We start from the raw sequence: 27,489 nt of genomic DNA on the forward strand, positions 1-27,489 counted from the left end.
AATAGCATCCGTTGTAGATCTTCCCGACATAAACCCAAATTGGTTCTCCGTAATTGTAGTTAAGTATCTCAAACGGGTTTCAATTATTCTCTCCAATAATTTCATCATATGACTCATCAATTTAATGCCCCTATAGTTATTACAACTTTGAATATCTCCTTTATTTTTGTAAATTGGAACCACGACGCTTCTCCTCCATTCATCTGGCATTTTCCCTATGCTCATAATCTTATTAAACAACTTAGTCAACCAAACTAGTCTATGGGTTCCTAAGCTCTTCCATACTTCAATTGGGATTTCATCAGGACCTTGTGTCTTGCCGAGTTTCATCCTCCTTAAAGCTTCTTTTACTTCGAACATCGAAATTCTACATATATAAGTTCGGACATTGGTGCCTTAGAGAAAAGTGTAATCGTCCGAATCATAAGTGCTTAAAGAATGCTCATTTAGTAAACTAGAGATAGGTTTCCCATCTTTTCTTAATGTCCTCCTCACAAACTAAAACTTTACCATCTTCATTTTTAATACATCTAACATGGTCAAGATCTCTACTCTTCCTATCCCTCATCTTAGCTATCTTATAAATAGAATTTTCCACTTCCTTCGTGCCCAACTTATTGTATAACTCTTCATACTTCTTTTCCCTTGCTTTCTCGCAATTTTCTTAGCTTCATTTCTATCCAATCTATACCTTTGAAGATCCTCAACATCCTTAGTTCTTTGCCATGTCTTAAAACTAACTTTTTTATTCTTAATGGCAGCTTAAACCTCACTATCCCACCACCACGTCTCTCTATAAGAATGGAGCTTTCCTTTTGATTCACCTAGGACATCTTTAGCCACCTTCTTAATACACATAGCCATCTCATTCCACATTTGCATTGGTATCCCTTTTAAAATCCCATTTTCCTTGTTTGACTACTTCATTAACGAAGGATTTCAAGCACTCTCATTTCAAATTCCACCATCTTATTCTGGGATAGTTTACCTTGGACCTTTTATGTGTTATTGGGACTAAGCACATATCCAAGACCACAAGTCTATATTGTGCAGTTAAGCTTTCCCCCGGTATCACCTTGCAATCCTTGCACAACAATCTATCAGTCCTTCTAGTTAGGAAGAAATCTATTTGGCTTCTATGTTGTCCACTTTTTAAGGTAATTAAATGCTCATCTCTCTTTTTGAAGTAAGTATTTATAATAGATAGATCAAAAGCAGTAGCAAAATCTAAAATGAAATCCCCTCCTCATTCCTTTCTCCAAAACCATATCATCCATGTACACTCTCATATCCTCTTTGATTTTTTCCAATATGTCCACTTACATCACCTCCTATGATAATATTTTCTCCTTAACGAATACCTTGCATTAATCCATCCATATTTTCCCAAAATTCTAGCTTTAGACTTTCACCTAATCCTACTTGAGGTGCATATGCACAAATTATATTTACGAACTCTTTCTCTATTACAAGCTTGATAGCAATAATCCTATCACCCACTTTTTTAACATCCAACACATCATTTTTTAAATCTTTATCCACTATTATACCCACTCCATTTTTATTTGTTTTATCCCCAGTATACCAAAGTTTAAAGTCATCCAACTCTTTGGTTTTTTTACCTTTCCATTTAGTCTCTTGAATGCAAGCTACATTAATCCTTCTTCTCCTCATAACATCTATCAATTCTAAGCTCTTACGAATTAAAGATCCTATGTTCCAAGATGCCAATCTAATCCTACGTTTATGGACTAGCTTCTTCACCCGCACTCGTCCACGGTGCAGGAACCCTTGCCTACTTATCACAGCATCCGAGCGCCGATGCGACGCGTCGCTTACAGGGGACGCCCTAGCTAACCCTTGCCCACTTATCACTACACCCGGGCCATAGTGTAGCGCGTCGCTTCCTTTGTCGGGGAACGCCCTAGCATAGCTTTTATCATATAAGGTCGAATCAATGAAAAAATGTTTGGCTAGATTTTTTCCGGTGCCGGCTGCCGACTTGACGCATCAACCCTCCTCCTTTACCCAGGCTTGGGACCAGCAGCAAAACAAAAGAGTGTGTATCCCTCTCCATACATTAGAAGCAAAAAAAAATAAAAAGAGTATGTATCCCTTCATCATTCTCCTTAATGTTCATCCCATCGTCCTTAACTTATTTGATCTTTTCAATGCACATCCAATAGTCCTCCTTAATGTTCATCCCATTGTCCTCAACTTATTTGATCTTTTCAAAGCACATCCAACAGTCCTCCAAGAATTCTAAACCCCCCCCCCCCCCCAAAAAAAAAAAAAAAAGGAAAGAAAAAAGCCAAACTTACAGCTTCTGGACATGCTTTGATCTTTTCAAAGCATTTACAACTACAACAGTCCTCCAAGAACTGTCCTCACATGATGCTAGCTAACCCTCTCCCATTTTCACTCATTCCTATCTTCAGAAAAGAATATTGCATCATCAGCCAACCATATCAGGGATACTTCCTTCTTTTTTTTTATTTCAAGACCCAAACATCCATGTATGAGCTGAATTTCTTCAGCTCCCCCCCCCCCCCCAACAACTCATCTGACTAAAGAGATCTATTAACCAAACAAAGATCCAAGGAATAGAAAAATGCTAGCCTAAATTCCCTTTGGCTTCAAGAAAAACCAATCCATCAACTATGAATACAATAATGAATAGATGATAATTAGACTATACAGCCCCACCTGATCTCTCCAAATGGAACCAAGACTCTTTCTTTCTAAACAGAGGCTAGGATTCTCATTGACAGTTCACACAAGCTATTCAGTATGTCATTTGTTTGCACAAGGGATCAACAACAACAATAAGCCTTTTCCCAACTAAATGGGGTCGTTTACATGGATTCTTGCCCTCCAATCGGTTCTGTTCAAGGCCATGCTAGATACAAGGCCTAAGCTATACATATCCTTTCTCACCACTTCTCCTAAGGTTATCTTAGGTCTACCCCTAGCTCTTATAGTTCCTTCAATATGGATTATATCACTTCTCCGAACAGGAGCATTTATAGGTCTCCGTTGAACGTGGCCGTGCCACCTCAAACGACTTTCTCTAAGCTTATCACTTATAGGAGCAACTCCCAGACCAACTCTAATATGATCGTTTCTTATCTTATCCATCCTAGTTTTGCCAGTCATCCATCTTAGCATCCTCATTTTCGCTACATCGAGTTTATCTATATGATTCTTCTTAACAGCCCAACACTCTGCACCGTACATCATAGCTGGTCGGACAACAGTCCTATAAAATTTTCCTTTAAGCTTTAATGGAATACGCCGATCACATAAGACCCCGGATGCACCTCTCCACTTCATCCACCCTATTTTAATTCTTTGGGAAACCTCATCTTCTAAATCACCTCTTTTACTTATGATTGAACCTAGGTACCTAAAACAATCACTCTGAGGAATCTCTTTATCGTCAAGTATCACCACTTCATCATCTGCCCGATCATGACTAAAGTTACAAACTAGATATTCTGTCTTCGATCTACTAAGTTTAAAGCCTTTTGATTCCAAAGCTACTCTCCATGATTCTAATTTGGTATTAATCCCCACTTGGGTCTCATCAATCAACACAATATCATCCGCAAAAAGCATACACCAGGGGGCCTCATCTTGAATGTCTTTGGTTAATTCATCCATTACCAGTGCAAATAGATATGGGCTTAAAGTTGACCCTTGATGTAGCCCAACTGTTATCGGGAATTCATTACTTTGTCCCCCCACTGTTCTAACACTAGTCACCGAACCATCATACATATCCTTAACTATATCTACAAAATTTGTTGTTATCAGAGCTCATCGTGTATCTGCCTATTCCTAAAAGCATTGAGGAAGCTGCTGTACCTTCAGCTCAACTAGTTGATTTTCTTCCTTTTTTTTAATAATTTTTTTTAACAGATGAAATAAATGTCGAACATGCACCTAAAGGGATAAGATTAAGACCAAGTATTTCTAGAACATCCTGCACAATCATCTTTGAGGGCTAAGTTTTAAAATGTGGAATAGCTCAAAAAATTCACATGTATTGGGTTTGTAACACAAAAAGATATCTACAATGATTCAATGGCAGTCACTTAAGAATCTGGGAAATGTATGCCACCCAACACAAGAAAGTACTTAAAGGTTGACACCCCCCCCCCCCCCCCCCCCCCAAAAAAAAAAAAAAAGGAAGAAGAAAATACTTAAAACGGTAAAACAGGGTAAAAAAACACCCACTTTTTAAGGAAGCCAGAAAATATGTGACCAAAGTCCAGTGTCTCAGCTTCCATACTGATCTTCAAAATCAATTACCACAAGAGAACCAATTCCCAGTCAAGTAAAAACAATCACAGAATTAAAAGACATAATGTTAGGACTCATAGCTCCTTTAAATGAGATCTGTGGTAACAACTAAAATGAAATACAAACTTACTCGTATTCAGGATTAACATGGCAATAAGTTGACAAAAAAGTAATTCTGTTTTCAACGGCCAGATTATACCAGTAGATTTTGAGAGGTCGCAACGGCAAACAATGACTCCTCTTCAACAGTAAATCCGGCAACTCAATTCTCAAGATATCAACTTGAAGAACACAAAATGACAAGACGATGAACAAAAATTCCTCTTCGACATCAACTTTAAAGCTCAAACTCCTCATCCCGAAGAGCAGCCTCCGCAGCCTCTTCTTCCTCATCATCAATGGCAAGGTACTCGTTCCTCTCAATTGGCCGAAACATATAAAACATTACCATATAGAAAGCAAGACTTGCAGTCTCCTCTGCAGCACTGCTTACCCATTGATACTTGTAAGCAGCAATGGTCCTCAGCGCAAACACGACAATCCTGGTGAAGTACAAGTATCCAATCACAACTATGTAGAACTGCCGGAAAAGGGTTAACTTGGCCAAATTCCGTGCAGCCTTCCCATCAGTCTTGGAGGTCTCTCTTAGAGACCTAATGGACCACACGATCGGGAAGATAATGGCGCAACAGCACACGATATCGACCAACAAAAACACTTGATTCCAAGTTACCCAATCCCTGATGAAGGGTCCAGTCTCCCCAATTACGACAGAAGCCAAGTTAGCGAGAACCTGAAGAGGGATGACAATCATCAAAACTTTCTTCTCTCTCTCCTGCAAGAAAGGCTTAAGGAAAGACCAGCCCGTGCCAATAAGAACGATCACAGTGAAGAGCAAGACAACCCTGAGAAACTGGAACATGTAGAATAGAACATCCCAACCGTGAGGGGTTCCAGTGACCTTGACGTAATGCTTATCCTCAGCGGCGCAGATCAGATTCAATGCTTTCATAAGGAGCAGAGTGGCCATGAGCAAATGGATCCGGTGAACGGAGAGCCGGTTACTGTAGCAGACTTGGATCCAATACCCAAAGAAGGCGAAATACGCGAGAGAGAAGAGGAAATAAAGCATGGGCAGTTGAGTCTGGCCGGCCGGCAGGTAGTCCTTAACGCCGTAATCGGTATTGTAGATCTCAGTGCGTACGGTCATGGTGACTTCGCTCCCTGGAACGCAATTGGCGTAGTAGAGGCTGTATTCATTGGGGACAGAGACAGGGTAGGAATTGTTGAAGCTCCGTTGGGGCAAAGAGATGTCCTTGAAAGTGAAGAGTGGATTGATGTACTGGCTGTTAAGAATGCAGAAATTAGGGTTCGATTCGGCTTCCAGAAGGACCTGAATTAGGGCTTCTTCGGAGAGGAGGAAGAAGCCAAAGGGAGAGAGGTCAGGTTGAGAAGGCGGTGAATATGAGACATCGGTGACGGAGACCATAACGTGGCCGGTGTGGGTGAAGCCGAATTTCTCAAAGAGGATCATCGATCGGGAATCGGCGGTGATCTGCAAGTTTTTTATCTCTCCGGAAGCGATCGTGAGGAGGAGAGAGAGAAAGAAGAGTTGCAGGCCAAGAACATTTTTGCCCATGACGTGTGAATTGTGAACCCTGCAGAAGAAATGATCCGCGATCCAAATCTGATCTTTTTCTTCCCTACCTGATTGAAGCGGTGGTGACGGCCGCTATGGCGGTGGAGGCAGCTTCGGCGGTGGTTTTCCCCTTGCCTTCTGGCCTACGGCGTTAAGAATACGACTTGAAGAGCGAGCAAGTAAGTATAAAAGACTTACGCCGGTTGGACTGAAACCGAAGCTTCCTATGATTTACCAGGAATACCCCCATAAACATCATTTTCTCTCTACCCCTGTTCGTTCCTCTGCTTGGAATTCTAGTTAAGACTATTCATTTGTTTGACTTTCAAGAAAGAAAAGGAGGAAAAAACTTTGAATATTCATTTCTTGCAACCAAACACATTGTAATTATTAGAGATGAAAGAGTTGAAAACGAGCAATTCCCGATTACCGAGTTACCTACCACCCTTCAAATATCAGATGAGATATCCAACACGTGCACGTTATATCGTTGTTTCTCCAAACAGCGAAAGAAAATAAGAATCTATGACCGAGGTATTTCTGTAATTTTAATCCAGCGATGCGGGTATTTAAAATGATGTACTCGACGGATATTCGGAATTTGGATTACAATTTATTCTCAGAGTCGCTTGCCAACTCTGTCTGTTGTCCTCTCCATTTTAACGTCTGAGAGCGTTCCGAAGAAGAAATGGAGAGATAGCTGCAGCAAGAATGGGAAAGGAGAAATCGAAAAGGGCATAAGAGAGAGAAAAGATGAAAAATGCTGAAGTTGTGTCAGTCGGCAGCTCTCAGGTAGGTTTTTCTTCTTGTGGCGATCTTTCCGAAGGAATTTCTCCAGTTTTAATTTCTTGTTTTTGAGTTGCTGAGTTGGGATATTATCTGGAAATCTCTGCTCCTCATTTGTTATTTCGTTCGACTACGATTTGGTCTTTTTTGCTCATGGTGGTAGAAAGTAGGATTCTTTGCTTCGAATTCTTTCATAAGATCTTCAACCTTTGGTTGTTGACAAAAATAAAAAACTTTGGTTGTTTTTATACGTTTTACGTCATTATGTTGATCACTGATATCTAGTTTTAAGAATGACTTCTTTTCTTTTAAATTCTCTTCTTTACATTGAATTCTTGAATTTCGTGTTCCATGCAGGAATTGGAATCATTACTGAAGGTTTTGTTCGAAATAGAAATTGAAATGCTATTCCCTTCGTCTGTTATTTCAGTTTTGCTTTTACTATAATTTCTAGATTTCATACTTGAAGACAAAGGATTGAGGTCCTCGGGAGTTGCTTAGGCTTTTGCTCCAAAACAAAATAATGTTTTGTTATTAGCTTAGCTGGGAGGATGAATGTAGTAGGTAAGGTTGGGAGCCTCATTTCACAGGGTGTTTACTCTGTTGCTACCCCATTCCATCCCTTTGGTGGGGCTGTTGATGTTATTGTTGTGGAGCAGCAGGATGGGACCTACCGGAGCACGCCTTGGTATGTGCGATTTGGTAAATTTCAAGGTGTCCTTAAAGGTTCTGAGAAGATGGTTCGCATCTCTGTAAATGGTGTCGAAGCAATTTTTCATATGTACCTTGATAATTCTGGTGAAGCATATTTCATTGATGAGGTTTTGCCCAGTAAAGACCAGAAGATTGACGGGCCTGAGGATCCAGAAGTTCCACGGCGAGAAAGTAATGACAGCTGTAGCAGTATTAGTAATATTGGTAACCACAATAGTAATGATAAGTGTGTTAGTCCCAGTCTAGAAGAGAATGCTGTATCCAGTACGGGGGAATTTCTTATTTCCAATGACTGTCTTTCTTTAGATAGGAACCAAATTGAGAATGCTGAATCAGATAGCAAAAAAGAGCTGTATACATTTCAAAACAATAAGTCTGTTGAAGCAGATTCCATTGGGTCATCAGAGTTTGGAGCTTATAGTTATGAGAGCTTAGATCATGTTGAGAATGTTGTGGAATCTCAAGGTTCAGACTCAGAGGTGGTATTGGTCAGCATCGATGGGCACGTAATGACTGCACCAATCTCTTTGTCAGAACAAAACACAGATAATCTGCAGTTAAGTACGCCACAATTTCATCTCGGTCCAGGTGAAGGAGCCGACTATCCTGGAGGTAATGAACAGTTTTGTACTGGTGAAGATGCATGGGCTGCTGATTACTTGAGTGAAATTGATGTCTCTGTGCATAATAGTACATCAAAAGGCATGTCACCCGTATGTGATGTTGATCGGAATCCTTCTGAAGTTTGTGATAAAGCTGATAAAGGTATCCCACAAATGGAAGATGCTGAGACCAGTGAAAGCATCAAAAGAGATCATGGTGACCCTACTCCTATGGATGTTTGTATGAGTAAGAAACAGACACTCAGCTGTCAGACAGATTTATGCTTTGGAGATTCAGATGCTCAAAACATTGGTTCTCCATGCGAGGAGGTGACTACAAAACAAGGCACTGAAGATCCAGTTGGTGGTTCTCCTTCCACTCTTCCAGCAATGAAGCAAACTGAAGCCACAGAGGATCCTGTACTTGATGCTGGTACTGGGTTATCCGTTCCTAGTTCAAGTTCTGCTGGTAACAGCATATCTGCAGGTTTTGGCATTGATGTTGAGGCTTTGGAGGACAGCAGTTTTATAGGAGAAGGATCAGATAATGATGATTCTGACAGCCTGTCTGTCCATTCTGTAACCAACGACCCAGGATGGAAAGATGAACAATTTGGTGTACCACCAGAACCTCTTGAGCTGCACCATATTCCAGGAGGACCTTCTCCTGAAGAAGAATGCAGTTGCAATGAGATGGCAAAAGTTCCGGAAGGAGCTTCTGTTGGAAGAATGGGTAAGTACCCTCAGCAGTCTTTAACCCTAAAACTAGACTAATACTTATGCAATTCTTTAATCATTATTTAATTTTGTCTATCCTTTCTGTGGCTTATAGGATTTGAGATTTCTCTATGTGCAAATCTTCTTTTTGCTGGGATGGGGATGGGTGCTGCTGGTCTAGCCTTTGATGCACATCGCATATCTGGGGAGGAGTTCAAAGCTTCTGCAGCGTCAATTACTAAGAATGGGAACCTTATTGTTAGGTTTAAACGGAGGTACTTAACATGGGACAAAGCTGCTCCTATGATTCTTGGAATGGCTGCATACGGTTTAGATTTACCTGTTGAGCCGAAAGATGCAATTCCTGTGGCACAGGATGAGTCACCAAAGCCCAAGGAGGATGATTCTGCAGCCACTTCCTCTCCTTCTAGCCGCAGATGGAGGCTTTGGCCCATTCCATTTAGAAGAGTTAAAACTCTTCAGCACACCAACAGTAACTCATCAACTGAGGAGGTGTTTATGGATTCAGAACCTGGCTCACAAGACCTACCTCTGGAACCGTCTCCAACATCCAGGGCTGTCAATGAGTCTCCTCATAAGCAGTTTGTAAGAACGAATGTCCCAACTACTGAGCAGATTGCTTCTTTGAATCTTAGGGAAGGTCAGAATATGGTAACCTTCAGTTTTTCTACCAGGGTCCTTGGAACTCAAAAGGTTTGTCACTTACATCTACAATTGATACTTATAACTGACAATGTTATCAGTGAGCAGTCATCAGAGGTGCTTTTATTTGATATATGTGGTTTTTTTCAACAGGTTGATGCCCATATCTACCTTTGGAAGTGGAATGCACGGATAGTCATCTCTGATGTTGATGGGACCATTACCAAGTAAGTTTACATGGATGGCCCTGCTAATTTATTGGGTGTCAAATCATGATTCAAGCATTTGATTGCCCTGTTATTGCTCATTGGTTTATGTTTTCTTTTTAAGTTGTTTGCCTAATCTCATTGTTGTTATTTACTTCTTGAACATACAACTATACAAGCCATTTATAACTGGTTTCTTTCTTAATCATTTAGTCTCTTCAACATCCCAAATGTGTAAAGCTTGTTAATTTTATGGTTACCCCCAGGATAAGGTGACTTGAGGTGGTAGTCAGGTGCGTAGATGCATTGTTGTTAGTTGATGTCTAGTTGACAAAGGCGTTTATAAATATGTAGCATAGTATGGCCAACATTCCATCTCTGCAAGGCATTCATAATTACATGGTTTCAATCTTTTAGAATGACTACTGTAATTCAGTATTACAGGAGTAATCATTCAAGGGAGAAAGAGAAAAGGGTGGGGGTGAGTGAAGAAGCGGGGAAGAACCATATACCTGTTGAGGTTATGCATCACAGTCGGTGTCAAGTCACCCTGTGGCAGGAAGTGTTCTGAAGTTCTGGAGTTTTTATACTGTTCACAGTTTACATCACTGCTCATTTTCTCTTCTTTATTTCTTTTAGTTTTTATTTATACCATGCATGAGTGTTCAACACCAATAAAAAAGCCAAAAAAAGGGAACCAATAGGTATAACCATATAGTAATAATAATAGCGAATACAAATTCTAGTTGCCTAAGTCACAAGCCTGGCCAAGGCAATGTCTTGTTTCCAAGTAGGTGCAATTTTGCAAACAAAAAGGCATGAAGCACACCTTGGTGCTGCCTAGGCGAAGCCTTGACAATTGTGGTCAATACATCAGCTGGAATAAATTGCTTTCTGTCTAGATTTATGCTACTGCACTCAAAAATTGCGAAAACTCATGTATAATAAGTTTACATTTGATTGAGGTTAAAAGAAACTATTGGTGCTATTGTGGCAACAGAGAACCCATGAGTCAGCCATTGACTTCAATAGACCTAGGAATTAATTTTATGCATCATACTTGTGACCTCTCCTCTCTTGTGCAATGCCAACTTTGCGTACAATCGTTTGAGCACGGTCTTAGTTAGCTTGTCTAATACGTTTGTAAGTATTTCCTATTATAAAATATTAAAGGTGCTTGCTTGCAGATTGTGTATTTGCAGTGGATAAACTTGAATAAACTGAAGGTTTTTGCAGCAGCTGGTCCTTATTTTCTATAGAAATAAAAACTAAGCAAAAGAAAGAAAAAGGAAGAGAAAGGCTTCCATACTGTGTAGGTGCCATAGCTATAAAACAGCCTCAGAAGAGATCAAGCTGACAACATGAGCTAATAATTAAAAACAACCTGGGAATCAAGATTGTTTTCAATGTTGATAATTGATTACTCCTTTTAGAGCCGGGATAGCCAAGCGCCATGATATCAAGCTATCTTGATTATTTGAATGAATGGAAACTTATCCCTATCAATTTTTTGCCGACTAAATGCTCCATTGATGGTCCCCTCTCAGGTTGTTAACTGTAACTGGCCAGAGGGCTCATATTTTTGGAAGACCATACCCTAAAGAAATGGAAGATATCCCCACAAGGAAATTACACTATCCCTGTATACATTAAAAACTCCTATCTCAGCAAAGTATAGATAAGGTTGACAACGAATTCCACATTTCTGGGGCAGCTACCATGTATCTTAGGCCAAATATGTTCATTCCAAACTGGAACTGCATCAACAACCGTGATATCTCCTACTATACCAGTAGCTTTATTGATAATAAAAGTCAACGAATCACACAAAGAATGGAACACTTTAGCCAGCTATTCCTGAGGTCCAAAAACGATAGGAAACTAACACCTACCTGCAGTAAGTGTCAATAATAGCACTAACACCTACCTGCAGTAAGTGTCAATAATAACGAAATATAAATGAATATCTAAGGGCCTGTTTGGTTACATGAATTCAGAGATTTCAAATCTTTGGATTCATGAATGCGAGATTTATATCCGTTTGGTTGTGAAAATCTCTAGATTCATGAAATCTAGAGATTCATCTTTTTACACTAAAAACGTGAATCTGTAGATTTATGGGTATGGGGTGAAATCCAGAGAAATCATCCCTACTATAAAAACGCTAAACATTTGCGCATTCACAAAAGTCACTGATGAATTTACATATTTCATTCCACATATTCAGTTAACCAAACAGTTAATTTTATAAATTATGACTCTATAGATTTGAAATCTCTAGACTCATGTAACCAAACAGGCCCTAAACTAATTACACAATGAAATTCCTGCAATACTGAGGTCCATGGACGCCCATGAACCTCCGTGCTAAATTCATAAGATGATAGTTGTATATTCTCACCGGCTGCTATTTTTCTCCTTGTTCTTTCATTCCTATCTCAATGGCATAGTTAATTTTGTGGTTGTAGTGGACAGATAAGGGTGCAATCTTTCACTTAGGATTAATGCCTTATTTTCTAATATAGTTGACGCATGCTTTTAAGGTCGGACGTCCTTGGTCAATTCATGCCTTTAGTTGGTAAGGATTGGACACAGTCTGGAGTAGCACGGCTTTTCTCTGCCATTAAGGTATGTTTTCCTTTATATTTCAACGTCAATTTTTCATAGATTTTGTTCATTTCAGAAGTTACAAATTTATTTTCCTTTCCTGGCATTAAGGTATAATTTCCTTTGTATTCCACAGAATTGATTCCAATCTACATTTGATTGCAGGAAAATGGTTATCAACTACTTTTTCTGAGTGCACGTGCAATTGTTCAGGCATATCTAACCAGAAGTTTTCTTATCAACATCAAGCAGGTACTAAGCTGCTCTGGTTTATGGTAACTTTTTTATTTTGTTAATTATTCTCAGGACTATGGTAATTTTAAAGATTTTGGTTTGCCCTCTTCAAGTTGAGTTCCTGATGACTGAGGATCATGTAGGCAAATCCATATAACAGGTGGTGTAGTGTGGAGTGTGATTGCCCACCCTACTTGACTAGGAGGTATCAGGTTCAACCCTCCTAGTTCTCACCTTCCCTCTCTCTCCCCCCCCCCCCCCCCCCCCCCCCCTTTTTTAAGTTGAGTATCCATCTAAAGGGAAAGAAAAAGGGAGGGGGGGGGAAGAAGTTTTGGGGAGGGAGGAAGGCAAATCTGTTAGCTTAGGTCCCTTGTTGGAACAGAAGCCACTTAACTTAGAATGGCTCCTTGCCATTGAAGAGAATTTGTGCAGGAGCCCATCCCAGCTTTGTAACTCTGTCTATGAAATAGTGTTCTAGCTGTGTCACACTAGTTAGATTTTCACATGCCTGTACTGATTGAAGAAATTAAGTGGCATCTATTACTTATCCAGAATGTGGCACTGCCAGGAGGAGATCAACTCAATTCAACTAAGTCATGTTTTAACTACTTGAGATGAATTGTAAGAATCCTATTCCTCCATCCATTTTACATTGGACCATGATACAGCACGAATGAGGATAAGTAGAGGAAGAACTAAGCAGACCATTTCAATCCAAATAGTGTGTCAGTTTTGAATCCAGTGTGCTTTCTCATTTCTGAGTTGAAGTGTTAGTGGCAGTCCTACCTATTATAAGGGTTCAATTCGTAAGCTGATAATGTGAGTCCTAGCTCACACTCTTTCCAGTTTTACATTTTTTATTCTAATTCCCAGTCAGTACAGTGTTGTTATGGATCATTTCTGTTATTCTACAAATATGTTGTAAAGGGCCTAAAGGCCACACTCTCCATCAGTGATTCTAGTATGATTTCCAGGTTTTTGTGACTTCCAGTTGTGGATTCATTCGTCTAACTTAGTTGCATTCTAAAGCCATGCAGCAGGTGGTTCCTGTACCTTTTTCTCTCCCGTAGCCTTCCACTGTTTCCTCCTAGTTTCCCTAGTTCTAGCTGGCTGCAACCCTTCGGCTTATATTTCTGCTTTCTTAATTTGGCTGTATCATAAAAAAGGCACGTAAGAAGGGTGGCCATCATATGGGACGATAAATTGGAGGGGGAAAAAAGAAGAGGAAGATACAGGAAATAAGACCAGAAAGTCTGTTTATCTTCAACCTTTGATGTTAGACTTGCTGCTCCATTCCCTGTGATTTCCTCTGCTTCTTCCCTTCCAAGTTATTACTCTATATGTTGGCCACCTTCTTACCTTCCTTGTTTTTTATTTCTACTTAGTAGGCTTATTGTTTCCTTCTGCAAAGCCTTCTGTTTTCCTTTGTATATCAGTTGGCCTATCACATTGGTGACTTAGCAAGAGTTGGAGCCCAGAAGATTATCCTTGTGAATGTAGCTAGCTTTCATCTTTTCTGCTTAAACTGGTATTTTTGTCCTGATATTCTATTTATTTATTTCTTACATCTAATTCCTGTTATTACTTAACAGTTCATATCGTAGTTACTGCCATAATTCAGTATCTATCCTGTTCCCATATTAAACTTCAATTTCACTCTTTATACAGATCCTACCACTAGAAAGCCTATGTTAGTTTTTTAGAGTACATTTTTTTCCTAAACTAAGCACCATTCCACACCCTTCTTCCTCTTTTCTCCTAACTTCAATCCAAGTTATTTTTGGATCACTTATCCTTCTATTCTTCAACTTTCAGCTTATCAGTCCCCACCCACACAGTTATTGTCTTTGTTGTTCATGGCTGAACAGTGGATTTTTTTATTATTTTTTTCCTTTCGTCTTTCCATTACTCTCCTTATTGTACCTTTTTTACCCCTGCAAATCATCCATTACAATATCTAGATCTTGGCTATCTCACTTCTGTTTTTTTCCCTGTTTGGTTTCCCAGCATGCCATCCCACAAAGTGTGGCTGGGCTTGCCCCCAATATTGATAAGTGTATTATGATTACATGGATCTTAGTAAGCACATCTCCATTTCAATATTCCATATATCTAACTTAATTCTGGTGCCAACTTCTCCTTTGATCTCCCTCTCATTGTGGATGACTGAACTGAGATATAGGGAGAATGGAAGATTCTTGTCTCTTCCTATATATAAGAAAGTGTGTGTACATGACACATTTTATATAACAAACTGTGTGTACATGACACATACTTACCCCCATGGTACATATGGTCATGTATTCCGTACAACCTTGTATGCTGAACTTTAACAACTACATCACCAGGCTCAACTGACACCAGGGACGTATAGCTTTGACAAATTGCCTGAATTGATCTTCAGGTTAGGCATACTATGAATACATGTGAAAAATCTAATTCCCTTTTACTTAGTAATTTTCTTGGTTGCAGGATGGGAAGACATTACCAAATGGACCTGTGGTCATTTCACCTGATGGATTGTTTCCTTCATTGTACCGAGAAGGTGATAATCCTCATACGTTGAATAGTTTTGTGTGCTTTGAAGTTCATCGCATTTATTACTTTATGTAACCAATTAAGTAATATTGTTTAGAGTAGGAGAGGAGAAAAGGTAACAATGATCATAATAAATACATGTGTTGTGCAAATTCATACATCTTCAAGAAGAGAAAACGTAACAATGATCATAATAAATACATGTTTTGTGCAAATTCATACATCTTCAATTTGCATTATATCAGCTGCTACTTAAACTTACACCATACTACAAAAGTAATATGTTCAATTAGAGAATTGCTATTGTTTCTTACTTGGAAAGCTTGCAGAGGAGGGGTTTGGCTCATAAAGGAAAGTAAACTATGTTATATACAGATACACTGCAAATTTGACTGTTAACTAATTTCTCCTAAAATGAAGGTATTCTTGTAAGTTGCTATCTATTGCCACTTGGAGTTATGCTCAGTAATCTATTTCTCTTTTGCCTGCTCTTTTGGTTGGAAATATATATATATATACTGGTAGCCCATGAAAAATTTCCTGTATCTGTGCTTTCTGTCATGTGATATTTGATATGCTATATCTTGCAATGCATAGGATAAAATATGTGCACACGCTCAAACATTAGCCATTAACCCTGACACATCCCCCCCACCAACCAAACCAAATTTTTTTTTCCCTTTTAAATTATGTTCCTGATCATTGCACTTATTTTTCCTTATTCTTGACAGTAATAAGAAGAGCACCTCATGAGTTCAAGATTGCATGTTTGGAGGTAATACATAACCAGTATAAGACACCTTACGGACTATAGATTTTTAGTCTTGTAAGATTTAATAAGACTTCATGATTTGTAATTTTGGTTGCTGATAATCCTTCTGAACTAAAAAGGTTATATATGTAGGACATAAAAGCACTTTTTCCTAAAGATTACAATCCATTCTATGCGGGCTTTGGGAATAGAGACACTGATGAGCTCAGCTACCGGAAAATTGGGATCCCAAAAGGCAAAATATTCATCATCAATCCCAAGGTATTTTTTCCCTTCCATCTTTCTTGTTAGCTTTTTCAAATTATATAGCATTTCTTGCCAATTTGAATCCCTCAACCAAATTTTGCAGGGTGAAGTGGCCATCAATCACAGCATTGATGTTAAGTCATACACTTCTTTGCACACGCTAGTCAATGACATGTTCCCACCCACTTCTTTAGTTGAACAGGTGAGGAATTGTCAATCCATAGGAATCAAAATGAAAGGAAATGTCTTGCATTTAATTATTCACTTAAAATTAGGTATACGTGATTGATTCTTAAATATTTGTGCAGGAGGATTTTAACTCGTGGAATTATTGGAAAATGCCTCTTCCCAGCATTTGACCTACAATACAGGCTATGCAACACAGGCTATTGAGAAAGTGTTTTGAAAAATTCATGTGGGGCAAGGACTATTTTCACGAGCTGCATTCCAATATAACCATCATCTGCAACAAAGTGCTGATGTGCCTATTATTTCTGAAGAAGAGAAGAATAATGGCAGTGTGTTCTTTACTCATTTATCATTTCAGGTGATAATTCATAATCTGTATACCGCCATCTTCCTGATTTCATAATCTGTATACCATTGTCTTCCTAATGGAAATTTGGGTGCCAGGTTGGCCTAGAAGGCCTCTTATAGAATCAAAAATCTAGTCAACATGATAAGCGCACCCATGTAAACATTCTCTCATGTATTCCCCCCCCCCCCCCCCCCACCTCGCAAATAGGGAATTAGTCATTCAAAATGTCTGAATTCAGGACTTGCATCACGAAACCTCAGGTGTAGTATCTGAATGGTAGAATAAAAAATCTAGTCAACATGATAAGCGCACCCATGTAAACATTCTCTCATGTATTCCCCCCCCCCCCCCCCATCTCGCAAATAGGGATTTATTCATTCAAAGTGTCTGAACTCTGGACTTGCATCAAGAAACCTCAGGTGTAGTATCTGAATGGTTGCTGTACAAATAGCATGTTTCTGTTGATCAACAAAATTTGGTAAGCTTTGTGAATCATCAAGCACTGTTCAGCCAATTTTTCCTAATTCGGTATCTAGGAACCTGTTTTGCCTCATTGATGAGAGTCTTCCATTTGCATTAAACGATTTCCCAAACACTACGAATTGTTCATTGGAGGTAATTTTTCCTAACTCGGTTCTGGGAACCTTTTTGGCCTCATCGATGAGGGTCTTCCATTTGCAATTTGCCTCAAATTCTACTCCTGAAGTTAGTTTTCGACTACGATGGTAATGCACCTATCATGGATGGAATGCAAGGACTGTACAACAGTACAGGTTCATAAAATGCTTGCTCCAATAATGGTTGTCACATAGCCAAGAACTTCTGGTAGGTGATCAGATGCTTCTCTGACTTTCTTTCAGGTTGGGGACGCTTTAATGGATTTCACCATGTTCTCATATACAATGTTGTCACACCAAACCACTGATGTTTTATCTGCTAGCGTGTGAAACTGTACAGGCTTTATCGTAGCATATTATTTGGTCACTGGCGAAGCTGCTTGTTGCATCTTTCGAGTTAATCAAAATGTAGTGTTCCATTTTCCTTCATTCAAAGAGAGAAGAAATCAAATACCTACATCTAACTTACCAGAAGTTCGGATATTCAAGCCACAGTAGTTAATATTCTGACCGACTCTCACCAACGAAGATGCTATTCTATGGAGAGGGAACATAGATACTGCCTTTTGGGTCATAAAGACACTAGGGCATGGTTGCTCGTGGCAAAGGATCATTAAAGTTAAATGCAGGCATCATATTTAATTAACGAGGTTTTTGCCCAAAAAGATAAAAAACTAACTCATTAACAAAAATAAAGCGAGCAAGGTACAAGGCAAGCGTCTTCTTTTCCCTTTGCTACTATTTTTGTGACCCTTTAATTTTGAATGATACTTTCTCAGAAAACGAAGGGAAAGTCATAGATTTTCTATAATATTTCATCCAGGTTTTGGTCTTGTTCATGAATTGTTGATCAAACCACAATTGGCAGATTTTATCGATTTCTGCGCTTAGAAGGACAAGCAGATCCTGAGATCCGCAGATGTTTGTATCTGATCGGGTTGATCTAAAGCAAGAGAACTGCACGCGACAAATATGAACTGGGACAAGTGAAAGATGGAAACGCAGAATTAGAAGTTGCAAAAATCAGAGTCTACTAATTCACAAAATTCATTCTTAAAAGAAGGCAATCATCCCTGTCCAGATACAGAATCATGGGTCCACTGCTGCAGCGCCTCAGTTGTATTCCAGATTACCATCCTCATCTCACGTCTTCGAACTGCAGGGGAATGTCTCTTGATCCCTCAAGGCAGCGAGGTCAATCACCACGATAATATTAAAAATAGGGAGAATCTATAAAAATCTGTTTGCTCACTGCTGTCATTACAATTATACAATGCTATGAAAATGCTGGTAGTGAGCTTGGAATGAGTCCAGACCTCAACTTGTTCTGTAGGCCATGGCAGCTTGTCTATAATAACCATAAACAAGAAATGGTGGGGGAGGTTATTCCACAGAAAACTGAAAACTGGAGAATAACGAAAAATATGGCTGCACGGGGCAGGCCCAGTCTTATTCAGTAGAGATGGACAATTGGTCGAATTAACTGTAACACCTGAATCAAACTGATGCATCTCAAAGATTATCACAAACTGCCTTTGTAAAATCTGAGGTTGAGGAGGTGCCACCAAGGTCGACTGTTCGGTATTTCCCTTCAGCTATTGTCTTGATTATGGCACTGTGAATTTGTTCAGCTTGATCGTTGAATTCCAAATGTCGTAACATCATAACACCACTCAATAACAAAGCCGTAGGATTTGCAATGTTCTGGGATTATCAAACAGTTAGAAATGAAAATCAATATCAGATCAGAAAACCACAGCATCAAAACAGATAACCAAGAACAACTCTAAGCCTAACTAATCAAGAACACCTATGCAATGCATGCTGAAAGCTGTTGGCATTCCCTTGCCACTTCATAAGTGACATAAGTAAGATGCACTAATGAAGACCGTCCTGTGGATGAAAAGGCTAATGGTTTGTATAGAGTGGTACATGCCAATATGCAATTATGCATGTCTGTAAGAACAAAGCCAGAATTTTCCTTCAGCAGAGGCTAGGAACGATAAGTCATGGTTTTACCCTCGTGTTATCAAATCTATCATCACAATCTTGTCACAGGACAGAAAATGCTCCTAAGAATGGTCATTTGGACAGCACAGGGCTACCTGGCATAGTAGTTGAAAGGTTAAAAATAAAAAACAACCAAAACCCCTGATGAGTTAACATGTAAGGACCATCATCATTTATAAAAACTTCAATTTGAAGCCCGTTTGGTTATAGGTTGTTCTCCATATTAGTTTTTATGCATATGTGTTATATATTGCTTAAGTATATCATTTTGCTCCAGAAGTGCATTTCCATTATCTAGACCACTTTTCTACGACTACGTGTACAATGAATATCTCCATATAATGTCATACAACACATCTCCTAAACTCACCCTTCTGGAAGACGGAAGGATAGCCCAAGGATAGCCCATTTTAACTAAATATGAGCATAGTTGTCAAGGTGATGCCTAGGCATCCTGGCCCCTCTTTGGGTCATGGCGTCCTGGTGTCACCTTGACGCGTTGCTTGATGTCACCTTGGTTTTCGTTGCCCTCTATCGCCTCGTCTTGCCTTGTTGCCTTGACAACTACGTATCAAAGTGCATTCTTTTTACATCACACACCAGAATATACTAAGAAGCCATACACATGGAAATATGGAATAAAGCAAACTCATTGAGAAGAGTTCCCTACATAAAAGATTAGAAGGGAAAGAAGAAAGCAACCCCAACCTTAGCCAGTGAAGCAAGCAAACTAGCCATTACAGATGCTCCATATAAAGTCAAACTTGACTGTGGTTACCAAATGATTCTACATTTTCCTTTCTGTGATGCACCTTTCATATTTAAGAGAATTGACAGTGGAATCTATAGCGAGTTCTCATCTAACAAGGGACCATGCAACTCAATGCACATGTGGCAAGGTAATTCCATTTTGGAACCAAAGTATGAATCGATTTTTCTAAATTGCAGAAAGTATGTTTTTTGTAATTTCTCTTTTTCCTGGACAGTTTCTAACTTTCTATTGTATGGATCTTTCTGATCCCCTTGCAAAACATGAACCTGCACCCAAGAATAGGAAGGGTACATGGGAACCTGGCATGTTTTCTCCTGACAAGAAACAGTTAATTTTATTGGCAAGTACTTGCTGAATGAGGGATGAGCAGAGGGGATTATGTGCATGCATACTGCACAATAGCAATAACAATCATCAGATATTTAGACTCAAGAGACATAAATTTTTGAGTCTGTGACATAATATGAGGGGAGAGAGAGAGAGACAGACAGAGGTAGATACTACTTAATGATTGCATGACTTACCTTCCCAGCAATATCTGGTGCTGAACCATGAACAGCCTCAGCAAGAGCAATGCCTCCCTCACCAATGTTACAACTACAAAAGATTGAATAAATGAAAAATTATATATTTAACCATTTGTATGATGTAGAATACAAAAAGGATGGATTGATACCTAGGAGTCAAACCCAAACCCCCAACCAAGCCAGCGCAGAGGTCACTGATGATGTCTCCATACAAGTTAGGCATCACCAGTACATCAAACAGTGCAGGGTTTTTCACAAGCTGCTCAGGGAAAGACACAAATTAGTAGCAAGAATGACAAAGCAGGACTACTAACTTAATGATATAAGTTGCTAGTTGCTACAGAAACCAAACATCAGGAAGAAATCAGCGATCAAGCAAAAGTAGGCTTTTCAATAGTGCATGCTTTGGACTCTCTATTCTAAATCCACTACTCTTTAGTCTTTATCTAGATTTTATTTTGGGAGTAGGCCTTCCCAAAAGGCAGAGCAAGAAGGAACCTGCAAGCTACGGCAATGATGGTCTAGAGAATGGTATCATCCATATAAGGTCGGCATAGGGCCCAAATGGTCATAATCATAGTTGTCAAGGCACCCAGGTGATTAAGGTGATTGGAGGAGGCAAAATCTAAGGCAGCCCCAACAAGCCAATAAGAATTGACCTAAGCGACAAGGCAACACTAGGCACCTAGGCAGAAGCAAAACACCTGGATGCCAAGGCAACACCTTAACACTTACAACAAGAACATTTTAGAGAGTATCAACGTGGGGCCCACTATTTATTGTGTGAGGGTGCATATTGGAATCTGCACAAGGATAGCCTATGCTTCCATTTCGACAAAAGCTTGCAGGACAAAAGAGAACTGCATGCCACCATTGAGCCCCAAATCTTAGGCATATAGAGGAATTTTTGCACACTATTCTGCCTGGTTTTCCAGTTTACTGATTCAATTTGGGCATTTGCAAATGCAAAAATTACCATCATACAACAGTTGTCGATAATGACTTCCTCATACTCTATCTCAGGATACTTCTCTGCAACCTCACGACAGCACTGCACATAAACATTAAAGAAGAAAAAGAATAAGCAAAACCCAACACCAACCTATCAAGTTGGGGAAAAATGGAACCAACTAGAGGTTGAGCTTCTATATCAAAAATCAACATACCTTAAGAAAAAGACCATCCGTCTTCCTCATGATGTTAGCTTTGTGGATGGCAGACACCCTCTTCCTTCCATTAGCCTTGGCATAGTGAAAAGCATACTCGGCCACCCTTAGACTTGCTTGGCGGGTTATAATCTTAAGACTCTCAACGACACCTCTCACCACCTAGTATACCACAAATGCAAATAGTAACTGTACGATCAATTTATATAAGGGCAGTTACAAAATAGCTTTTAAAAAAAAAAACAAATGTATTTGCTTATACCATAGGGTGCATGAAGTGGAGAGATGTGGTCCTGGCCTCTAAGGTCTTGTGTAATCGACGTATTCCTCTAAAGCTCATAGGAAAATTCTATAGGACCATCGTATGACAAGCTATCAAGTATGGTGCAAAGTGTTACTCAATATAGTAGAAATGAAGATACTAAGATGGATGAATGGCAAAACTATGAAGAATAAGGTGAGGAACAATCATATTTGAGCTGGACTGGGAGTACCTCTGATAAATGATAGCTACGAATAAGTCAATTGAGGTGGCACGACCATGTTCAACGGAAGCCTTTAAATGCCCCCATGAAGAGAAGCAATTTAATCCAAATTGAAGGATTAGAAGAACTGGGGCAGACTTAGAATAACCTAAAGAGAAGCGGTGAGAAAGGATATACATAGAGCAGACCCCATTTAGTTGGGAAAAGACTTGTTATTGATGTTTTTGTAAAGACTAGTTATTTAGAAGAACTGGGGGCAGACTTAAAATAACCTTAAGAGAAGTGGTGAGAAAGGATATACATAGCTTAGGCCTTGTATTCAGTATGGCCTCAAATAGAGGCAAGGATCCATAGAGCAGGCCCCATTTAGTTGGTAAAAGACTTGTTATTGATGTTGTTGTAAATGCACTTGCCTAACTAGAACTTACCTGATGTTCAAGACCACTATATTCTCCTTCGGTGTTCTCCCGAATTGTGACAAGATCGACATCATCATACCGAGTTTTGTAGCCAGGGAGGCTGTAGCAAGGTCTGACATTAGCATAAAGACCGAGTTCTTTCCTTAGAGTAAGGTTCAAGGACCTGTGGCCTTTCCCAATTGGGGTAGCCATGGGCCCTTTTAACCCAACTTTATTTCTACGCACAGATTCCAGACTTTCCCATGTCAGAAAACTCTCTGTTCTTGGGTCTACCTTGTCTCCCACAAAATGCTCTTCCCATTCAATGCGTACTCCAGCAGCATTAAACACCTGTAACATACCAAAACATTAGTTTAGCATGGATTAAAACGGAAAAATAAATTCCTGCAATTGAAAAAATGAACCTGGCAGCCAAAGTAAATACAGGGACACAGACTGAGAGTAAGCCAGGGATAATAAGTATCTGCCCTGAGAGATAAATCCCATCGTCTGCCGAGGAATCAGTAGCATGGAGCTATTAACAGGTAATTAGTGGCATAAGGAGCCATCAATAGCCAAGTTTGGAAAGAACCCAGTCAATATGAAACCTATCTGAACAAATATATAGGAACGGAGCCAAAGCACCAAAGATTGATGGATCTAAATCAGTACAATAAGGAGCAAGACCTGGCGCAGTAACCCATTAATCTGGTTAATTTTCTTAATGCATATTTCACATAGAAGTGATATGCTACTTGAAATTGGCAGCTCTAGGCGAGCGTTAATCATCGAATAGGGCATCAACACACTAACAAAATTCTGATACAGAAATTTGACTTTGTCATAACTGCAATATCATACAAAACACTAAACATATAGCTTGAATGGGTAATAAAATTCATGCTACTTTGAACACACGAAGGTGATAGTTAAGCTCATGGTTTTGAACACTAAGATTTTGGTCAAACCAATGGTATTGAATGCCACATTGTTTAGTCAAAGCTTAAGCTAGGTACTGCCAAATGTATGGAATTTACATATATGAACACACTGTACAGATAATCATACACCATAAATCCAATGTTCTATACTAGGTTTTCCATGCTACTGAACAATTCTACAAAATTTACTGTTCCCTAATGCATGTGAATCTAGCACCACAGTCAAGTCAGCCACGTAACTGGTAATGAAAATCAGCCCACAAAGCAGCAACAGAGTAATTTGAGCTCAGGTTGGTGACGAATATCATTGGCAAGACAGATGAGAAGGCATCAATGGCGTGCTTCACATGGAAGGAAAAGATAAATTTAATGTTTCTCTAGAACCGGTTTTGCATGGTGCTTCATCTAGATTGTTTTTCTATTGTTGGCTAGAATGCTCAATATGGTCTGCTTTTTCGATTGCACCGGTAACAGGTCACATAGTTATGGACTTAACACAAATACATTGATCATCTTAGAATCCTTTGGATGGAAGGAAGGAGCAAGCAGGATTCTAGACTTTTCAAGAACAGCTTTAGCCATGTGCAAGTTGATCAATAGGATGATCTCACCAGTAGCTACGACAGGCCTCAACGAAAAACAATCATACTCTCGTAAGCCCACAACTGAACAGGATCACATCCCAACTAGTGCGGTCAGATATACTTCTAATCTCAAGGCCTTCAACGTTGTTGGGGACCAATATGTGACCCCTCTCCTGCATGATGAGTGCAGCTGAATTTGTTTCTCCAGCAGGAATCCAAGATAATGAGATAGGCAGGGTAAAAGTTGTATGGACATGCTTTGGTCTAATTGGAAAGGAAGAGTTGTCAAGAGATTCCTAATCATCTTTCACTGTGCTGTGACCTTGCATTAATAGATTTCAGTTAGGTTGTAGATGCTAGTGCAAGGGGACTGATCCAGTTCCACTAAGTATTTAGATGAATGAAGAAAGGATAAGAGATCCCCAAGAAATTCCCACATCTCATCAAGCACATCCAGACTTCGCCCCACCTCCAAGAACTTCCCGCTTTAGTGATTGCCAGCGTCCTCAAAAAAGGGTCAGTACATCACCATGACACCATGTAGCGTGATATGTTTTCCATTCCAGATTCTCATTTTCTTTAATATTTATCATGTAACATACAGTCTATCTACTCCATATAACCATTGAGGATGCCCACATATTTTGTAGGTGTCTGTAAATTCTTACCTCTGGTTCTAAAGTTTAATTCTTTGGTTAAACATCCAAATCCAACGCCTCCCCGTCCCCCCACCTCTCCACCCCGAGCCACCACCCGGCTCCCAAAAAAAAATCCCCCTATAAAGCAACAAAAGAACAAATTATTGAGCAGGCTCCAGGAAAAATCAAACGGTAAAGGTCTCACTCGGAATATGGAAATATCGGTGCTCTGGAACTAAATTAAAGATCAAAGTTTTGACCTGGTGTCCGGCACTCCCCTTTTAGTGGTTTGGTTGTCCACAAATCAGATGAGAGAAAGGGATGCACAACGAAATTGGATCAGCTTACTTGAGATTTACCCAAAGCCTCGAATGACCGGGCAAATTAATTCACGAGTTCAGTTTTAAAATATAAGGAAATTCAAAGAGCCGTAAACAGCATTCGATGATCTGGATCGTCGTCATCATAATATCAACAATAATGTGTAAAGCCAGTAGTGACAAAAAGAAAGAGCATGTTTGGGAACGGTATACAAGCAGAAAATCCATAAACGTGGGGAACTCAGACGAATTGATGAATCTAAGGAAACATGCATAAAACGCGTCTACGTACATGTAGATTGGGAATTCGGAAGTGAAACCAACCTGCTTAACAGATGCGGCGATCTCAGGGCCGATTCCGTCGCCTGGGAAAAGCGTTGCCGTTATTGGTTCCGATGATGATTCATCATCAGATGATAGTGCTCGAACCGGAGATGAAAGAAGCTTCAGCGAAGCAGGACTTTCGATCAACGCAGTCGAAATCTGCCCGGTTTGGCGGCCACGTAGAACGCGTCTCAGGATTTGCGACGCCATGGCCTTCTCTTTTCGTCGGAGAAGTCACGCACAGAAGACAGAGAGTATACAAGCCCCAGAAAAGAGAAGAAGAAAAATGAAGAGGAATAGTCAGCGAATTCAGAGGTGGAGAGCCTTTCAATAAAGAACAACACTGAATAGAATAATAAGACTAATTTGATAATGGAGTCATTACAAGAGGGAGAGGAGAGGGAGAGAGAGGGTCGATTTGGCGAAGGCGCGCTGCAGCGCACCAATTAAAACTGCTCAACTAGGTTAACAACCCAACCCTGGTGGAGTTCTGCTATTTCCTCCTACGATTCACTCAAAAGGTTACGCCGAACATTGAAGCCACGCTAATCCCATGCTGCCACAGCTCAACCCTTACCGCCAGAATTGTTTACATGAGCCCCTCTATTTTCATGGAAAACAAATCCTACCCATTTAAAATCAAAACCTTGCAAATATTCCATCCACCATTATCTCCGTTATTTAGGATTGTTAAATAATTTTAATATGACTATATTACCCTCAAATATGTTAACACTTTAACTTTTTATTTTCAAGATTTTTTACATGAGCTTCCTCCATTTTCATGGGAAACAAAGCGCACCCCCTCTAAAATAAAAAAACATTGCAAATACCCCCTCCACCAAATGAATATTTGAGGAGAAGCACTGCGTACATCACTTGTATTTTTTTTCTTCTCCTGCAATGTTTTTTCTCCTCAATATGAGGTATGCACGGCTTCTCCTCAAATGTTCCTCCGGTGGTAATGGTTTTTACACAGTCCTTTGAAATGCATGACACGATCCAATGGTTGGAATTATAAAAATAAATAAAAAAACAAAATTAAACAAACTTTTTCTCTCTCCACTTTCCATCTTCCTCCCTACTTTTGTCTAGTTCTTTACAAATGGCCGATCAAGTTGAAACCAACAGACATTAGTGTAGGGTTGTTCATATCAATGATTTGGTTGCATAATAGCATTCACCTGTAATTAGATGACTAACATGGATCCAGAGTTGAGCTCGGCAGCAAATATCAGCGAGGCATGGTAATTGTTTCTTGCAGATTATGGCAATAAGAGTAGCTGCATGCTCCTTAGGCAATTGGTATTCTCTTAGTAAGACTCTAAGGCTGCGTTTGTTTGCTGGAATAAAAGTGGGGTGGGAAAATTCTTAAAAAAAATGTAGATTTCTTACTTTTCATTTAAATCCCAAAATGATACATTGTTTTGTTGATTGGGGTGAGAAAGTGGGAGACAAGTTTCATTGAATCAAGGAAACTTGTATGCTGATCTAGCAGCCCAACTTTCTCACCGATGCTAATTTAAAACCCCACATATTTGGTGGAATCTGGTGAGAAAGTTGGGAAAAGTAAAAAGTGGGACCCACCCCTATCACTTTTCTACAAAACCTGTTTCTTTCCTTTACACATGGGACCCACATGTTTTTTTTTTTTCCACATCTTTTTTCTCACCCCACCTTTGCAAACTAAGGTTGCGTTTATTTGCAAAGGTGGGGTGAGAAAAAAAAAACGTGGGTCTCATGTGTAGTGGGGTGAGGGAGAAAGAAAGGAAATGGAAGGGTTTTTTTTTGTGGAAAAGTAATAGTGGTGGGTCTCACTTTACTTTTCCCAACTTTCGCACAAAATCCCACAAAATGTGTAGGGTTTTAAAATGAGTTGGGGTGGGAAAGTTGGGCTGTCACATCATCAGACAAGCTTCATTGATTAAAGGAAACATGTCTCTCACTTTTCCACCCCATACAACCAAACAATCTACCATTTTAGGATTTAAGAGAAAAGTAAAAAATCTACATTTTTTTCAATAATTTTCCCACCCCACCTTTATTTCAACAAACAAACACAGCCTAATAGGAGATTAATGGATTTCAAAATTAGTTGAAAATGGATGTAACTACGGGTTGGCTAGGAATTTTTTCACAA

At 39.5% G+C, this 27,489-nt stretch overlaps 2 protein-coding genes and 1 pseudogene across 2 annotated transcripts; 1 reads left to right on the forward strand and 2 right to left on the reverse strand.

The window, feature by feature from the left end:
* Positions 1-4,328: 4,328 nt before the first annotated feature.
* LOC149027131 (protein CANDIDATE G PROTEIN-COUPLED RECEPTOR 7 pseudogene) lies at positions 4,329-6,121 on the reverse strand (annotated as a pseudogene).
* Positions 6,122-6,538: 417 nt separating this feature from the next.
* Positions 6,539-16,758, forward strand: PAH1 (Lipin family protein). Its single transcript, XM_089159531.1, has 11 exons — positions 6,539-6,736; positions 7,088-8,779; positions 8,879-9,477; positions 9,580-9,653; positions 12,176-12,260; positions 12,405-12,491; positions 14,946-15,018; positions 15,743-15,786; positions 15,916-16,044; positions 16,133-16,231; positions 16,338-16,758. Exons 2-11 carry the CDS (start codon positions 7,282-7,284, stop codon positions 16,386-16,388), a joined length of 2,739 nt encoding a protein of 912 aa, XP_089015657.1. The 5' UTR covers positions 6,539-6,736; positions 7,088-7,281; the 3' UTR covers positions 16,389-16,758.
* Positions 16,759-18,191: 1,433 nt separating this feature from the next.
* On the reverse strand, positions 18,192-25,900 carry LOC149027133 (isocitrate dehydrogenase [NAD] catalytic subunit 5, mitochondrial-like). Its single transcript, XM_089159542.1, has 7 exons — positions 25,350-25,900; positions 22,573-22,893; positions 21,660-21,821; positions 21,470-21,544; positions 20,643-20,752; positions 20,491-20,563; positions 18,192-18,888 (listed from the first exon to the last, which is right to left on the reverse strand). The coding sequence occupies exons 1-7, from the start codon at positions 25,557-25,559 to the stop codon at positions 18,697-18,699; spliced, it is 1,143 nt and encodes a 380-aa protein (XP_089015668.1). The 5' UTR covers positions 25,560-25,900; the 3' UTR covers positions 18,192-18,696.
* Between the last annotated feature and the right edge of the window lie 1,589 nt (positions 25,901-27,489).

The sequence above is a fragment of the Hakea prostrata genome, chromosome 1 (genome assembly GCF_041222555.1).
Source record: "Hakea prostrata isolate BN-2017 chromosome 1, UWA_Hpros_2, whole genome shotgun sequence".
Lineage (NCBI taxonomy): Eukaryota > Viridiplantae > Streptophyta > Magnoliopsida > Proteales > Proteaceae > Hakea > Hakea prostrata.

Coding starts and splice junctions, on each gene's coding strand:
- LOC149027133 (XM_089159542.1), bottom strand. CDS start 25,559: ATGGCGTCGCAAATCCTGAGACGCGTTCTACGTGGCCGCCAAACCGGG. Junction 20,564..20,642: donor GGTTTGGGTTTGACTCCTAG/GTATCAATCCAT, acceptor AATCTTTTGTAG/TTGTAACATTGGTGAGGGAG. Junction 18,889..20,490: donor CACCAGATATTGCTGGGAAG/GTAAGTCATGCA, acceptor TGATAATCCCAG/AACATTGCAAATCCTACGGC.
- PAH1 (XM_089159531.1), top strand. CDS start 7,282: ATGAATGTAGTAGGTAAGGTTGGGAGCCTCATTTCACAGGGTGTTTAC. Junction 9,478..9,579: donor GGGTCCTTGGAACTCAAAAG/GTTTGTCACTTA, acceptor TTTTTTCAACAG/GTTGATGCCCATATCTACCT. Junction 9,654..12,175: donor GTTGATGGGACCATTACCAA/GTAAGTTTACAT, acceptor CATGCTTTTAAG/GTCGGACGTCCTTGGTCAAT.